This window comes from Sapajus apella, unplaced genomic scaffold (assembly GCF_009761245.1).
Source record: "Sapajus apella isolate SASKATOON/1434 unplaced genomic scaffold, GSC_monkey_1.0 scaffold37, whole genome shotgun sequence".
NCBI lineage: Eukaryota > Metazoa > Chordata > Mammalia > Primates > Cebidae > Sapajus > Sapajus apella.
This window is the reverse complement of record NW_022436977.1, coordinates 6,720,982-6,725,472: the sequence shown is the minus strand read 5'-3', so window position 1 is coordinate 6,725,472 and position 4,491 is coordinate 6,720,982. Positions and strand designations below refer to the sequence as shown.

The 4,491-nt window shown below is 47.7% G+C and overlaps 1 protein-coding gene across 2 annotated transcripts in view; it reads right to left on the bottom strand.

The window, feature by feature from the left end:
• ADAM10 (ADAM metallopeptidase domain 10) overlaps nucleotides 1–3,458 on the bottom strand; it is a 156,693-nt gene extending 153,235 nt beyond the window's left edge. Inside the window, exon 1 of one of the 2 annotated variants that reach the window (XM_032297320.1) lies at nucleotides 2,978–3,458. In XM_032297320.1, the coding sequence (XP_032153211.1) occupies nucleotides 2,978–3,032 (55 nt within the window). In that variant the 5' untranslated portion in view covers nucleotides 3,033–3,458. The remainder of the gene's footprint in view (nucleotides 1–2,977) is intronic. The other variant, XM_032297321.1, reaches the window with a different exon arrangement.
• Between the last annotated feature and the right edge of the window lie 1,033 nt (nucleotides 3,459–4,491).

The window sequence follows — 4,491 nt, the reverse complement described above, 5'->3', positions numbered from 1 at the left end:
TCCCCAGCAGCTGGGATTACAGGCACGCACCACCATGCCCAGCTAATTTTTTGTATTTTTAGTAGAGACGGGGTTTCACCGTGTTGACCAGGATGGTCTCGATCTCTTGACCTCGTGATCCACCCGCCTCGGCCTCCCAAAGTGCTGGGATTACAAGCTCTACTACTTTTAAAGCTTCTGGTCAAGTTTCCAGAAAACTTATTTATATTGAGTGTATGGTACAAAGGTAAGCACTTACAACAGATTTTTAAATATAAAAGATGTATCATACTCCAAAGTTCATTTCGTATATGATTCCATCAAACCAAAACACTATGGGATGAATTTACTGCTACAGCTGAAATACCTTGTCCTCTCAAACACACCAATTAATTAAAAAATAAAAATAAAAAAATATGGTATCCGCCTACAACTACAACATAAGATGGGACTGTGCTAGAAATGGACACCATTAGGAAAGTTTACGTTAAACACTTTAACTCTTCCTTCCAGCTGCTTCCTAGTAATATTTAAAGAAAAATTTCAAGCCGGGCGCAGTGGCTCAAGCCTGTAATCGCAGCACTTTGGGAGGCCGAGGCAGGTGGATCACGAGGTCAAGAGATCGAGACCATCCTGGTCAACACGGTGAAACCCCGTCTCTACTAAAGCTACAAAAAATTAGCTGGGCATGGTGGCGCGTGCCTGTAATCCCAGCTGCTCAGGAGGCTGAGGCAGGAGAATTGCCTGAACCCAGGAGGCGGAGGTTGCGCTGAGCCGAGATTGCGCCATTGCACTCCAGCCTGGGTAACAAGGACGAAACTCCGTCTCAAAAAAAAAAAAAAAAAGAAAAAAAAAGAAAAATTTCAAATACAAAATGACTGACAAATTGGAGAAGTGGAAGCAACAAAAAGGGTTTATTAACTCTCCGAAAACAATTTATTCTTTAAATTTCCACTACAACTTCGAATCTACACAAATTTCTTCACTCTCTCATAAGCAAAAGCAAATATATATTCAATTTGAATGTGCTGATGTCTACAAATCATCATATAAAGATCCTACAAATGACCAAAAATAGTTCAGACTAGTAGACGAAAAATGCCCCATAATTACAATAAAACTACAAATATCTCTAAGTACCCAAAAGCTAGAATCTTGATACTAATCTTAAAATACTTTATTTTTCTACATTTTTTGTAAAAGTTCTGCTAAACAGAAACACCAAAAAGTAGCCTTTTAATCAACGCTTAATGCAATAAAGGACTCCGGAAATCTGAGTTAAAATTTTTGTATAAGGGCTTTAACCCACAAACATTATGTTATTCGATTGTTTTTTCTTCAAACATCAGACTACATCACTTTTGTTTGCTGTTTTCATTATTTTTAAAAGAATATTTAGTATACTACTAAGTGAAATGCCTCATATGTTTCTTACTTTTTATTACCTTACAGATAACTATGTCTTAACTTCTGAATTTATTCACAAAAAGTGAAAATAGACAGGATAATGACTTGTTGGAAGGCACGTTTAGAACAGAAATAATAAATGTCAGATGAAAAGGCTCTAACAGAGGGTCTCCGGCACATAATCCTTTTTAAAGCTAAACATCTATTATCAGCTCTTAATCTAAAACTTGTTTACCTGATGACTTGGATTGAAAAAATAAAATGCATATCAAAAAAATGAACACTACAAACTATAACAGAAGTCTGCCTACACAGTACCACCCTCAGACTCGGTAGAATACAGGACAGAATTACACTTGGCCCTGCAGTCTTAAGTCAAACTGACAAAGAAAAAAACAGAAACAATCCAATTCATGAAAGTCAGATATTTTCTTAATCATAAAAGTGTAGAGACACTCATCCAAAGCATTCCTCAAATCTTTTCAATTCGCTGCTTTTACACACACCTTGAGGTTTTTAAGTTTACTTTGGGGCAAGTCAAAAAGCTTACCTAAAATAAAGCACTTTACACAAGAAGAAAACGAAGCAGCTGGTCCTAGGATACACCGGAAATAAAAATCATTGCCTTCAAATCCAGAATCAATAAATTACATGCTTTTGGCAAATTTAACTTTCACTTGTAGGGTGGAGGGGGCACTGTTTTGACAATCCACTAACTACACTGCACGTCTACTCCACCTGAGAGTTTAAGTAAACTCTTCAAGTTGGGTCACCCAGGGACCGAACTTCTACTCTAGGAGACCCAATCCAGTCTACAAATCAAAAAACATCCCCAAACGGTTTCCCCTTCTCCCGACCAAACCCTTTCCCCTGGGCTACAGAACGTTTTCACTGAATACCAACACACCCTCCTGTGATCTCTCTCCAAACACAGGACACAGGGAGAACCGAGGCCACTCGTCTCAGACAAGCGGGTGATGACTGCTGCCACTCCACGGGCGGCCCCTCTGCAGAATGGGGTCGGTCAGGATCGACGCGCCCGGTAAAGAACAATACACGAGCCCAGCCGCAAACACCACAACTTCCCACGAGTCTGCGCGGCGGGTCTCGGCGGCGGAGAGGACTTCGGAATCCGCCACGGGGCAGGGGCTGGGGGAAGAACGGTGAGCCGGATGAGCGCTGAACGAGGACGGCGAGACTGCCAGCCCCGCTGCGGCTGCCTGCACCGGCGCCCGCCGAGCAGACTGGAGGGATGCAGCCACCGGCCTGGGTTCTACCGCTCTCGCCAGGCGACCGGGATGCCCCGACTTCGCTTCTCTGGGAGGCGACCCCCGCCTCCAGGGCCGCCAGGGCAGTGGGGGTTGGGGAAGGCCTCGCCAGAGGCTCGGGAGCTTCCTCGGCACGCCACCGAAGGGAACGCGGTCGGGGCGCGGGGGACAATAGGGAGCGGGGAGCGCGGCCCGCCAGAGTGGCGCCGCTGGCCGGCTGGGCTGACTGACGCGCCCGCCGCGAGGCGCGACTGGGCTCGGTTCGGCCCGGCCGCTGCTCCGCCGTGGTAGCGGCGCCCCAGGCGCGCGCAGTCGTGCCTCACCTCCCATCCCCGCCGCCCAGGAGAGGAGCAGAATTAACACTCTCAGCAACACCATCTTCCGCTGCCGCCGCCTCCTCACGGGTTAACAGCAGCACATCGATCCGGAGGGAGAAGCTGAAGGGGCTTGGTCCGGAGCCTCCAGGGGAAGCCGGGACCTCCCCTGGCAGGAGAAACGGCGAAGCACCTCCCTCTCGCTCCACTTCAGGGGCCGGCAACGCTCCTAGCTCCTCCAAAACAGGGACCTCCCTCCCCCTCGTTCGTTTCCTTCCTCCCTTCCCCGCTTTCCTTCCCTCGCTCGTTCTCTCTTCTCTTCCCCCTCCCTCGAAACTCGGACCTCCGCCTCCTTCCTCATCACGTGACGCGCGGACACCCAACAGGCACGCGAAGCCGCGCCCCTTCCTCCCGCCCATATCCGTCCCCTGGGCGCTTCAGGGGCGCGCGCATGCGCGCAGGGGAGGGTTCCCGTGCTGCTAGGCCTGCCGCCGCTTCCTGTCCGCCGGCTGAGAGCTGGGATTGGGCTTGGGAGGCGGGGTTTGTCCTGGTTCCGCCCCGGGGCGGGATCGCTCCTACGCGGCGATAGTGCTCCGCTACGTGTTACAGCTGCTGAGGACCGTCGCTCGGGCTAAAATGGACCGTGAAAGATGTAAGCGGGGCTGCTTTCTACTTCTTAACGTCACGAGTAACAGAGGTTCTGTTTCTTCTTTTTCTGCCTCTCCTGGTGCAACACAGCTACGAAGTAAACAAAAGCAAAGTCCCAACGAGCAGTAATTATAGCAGCCACAGCCCCAGTGATCGGAACATAAATGCAGAGCATCAAGCGGCGGGAAGAAGACTCCATGTCCTAGATGTACTTTTCCGAGCTCTTTACAAATTTATGTCACAGACTAAGGCCTTAGCCTTTGCAAAAGCACAAAGTCTGAATTAGACAGTCTTGAATCTCCGGTCCAGAAAATGTCCTCTTTCCCCTCTCTCTGTCACATGTCTGAAGCGAATCCTTGTACATCTCCCAACTTCTTAAAGCTTGTATTATGTTTTCTGGTAACTCATTTTGAGTCTTTAAAATTGCATGTCATCACTTTGGAGGCCAAGGCGGGTGGATCACCTAAGGTCGGGAATTCAAGACCAGCCTGACCAACAGGGTGAAACCTTGTCTTTAAAAAAAAAAATTGCATGTCATGAACTTGAATTTTTTATGACATTTAATTAGATATTCTTCATCAATTTCGCATCATGCTTGAGTAGGCTGAATTAGGAAGTGTGTGTGTAAATTGTTTTGTTTTGTTTTCTAAAGATAAGGTCTCTGCTGTCTCGCCCAGGCTGAAGTACAGTGGTGTGATCATAGCTAACTTCCAACTTCCAACTTCCGGGCTCAAGTGATCCTCCCGCCTCGGCCTCCCAAAGTGCTGGGACTGCAGGCGTGAGCCACCAGGCTCGGCCTTAACATTATTAATACTATAATAAACCGGAATTCCTGGACTGTTACCTTGTATATTTTATATCGTTTATTATCATTA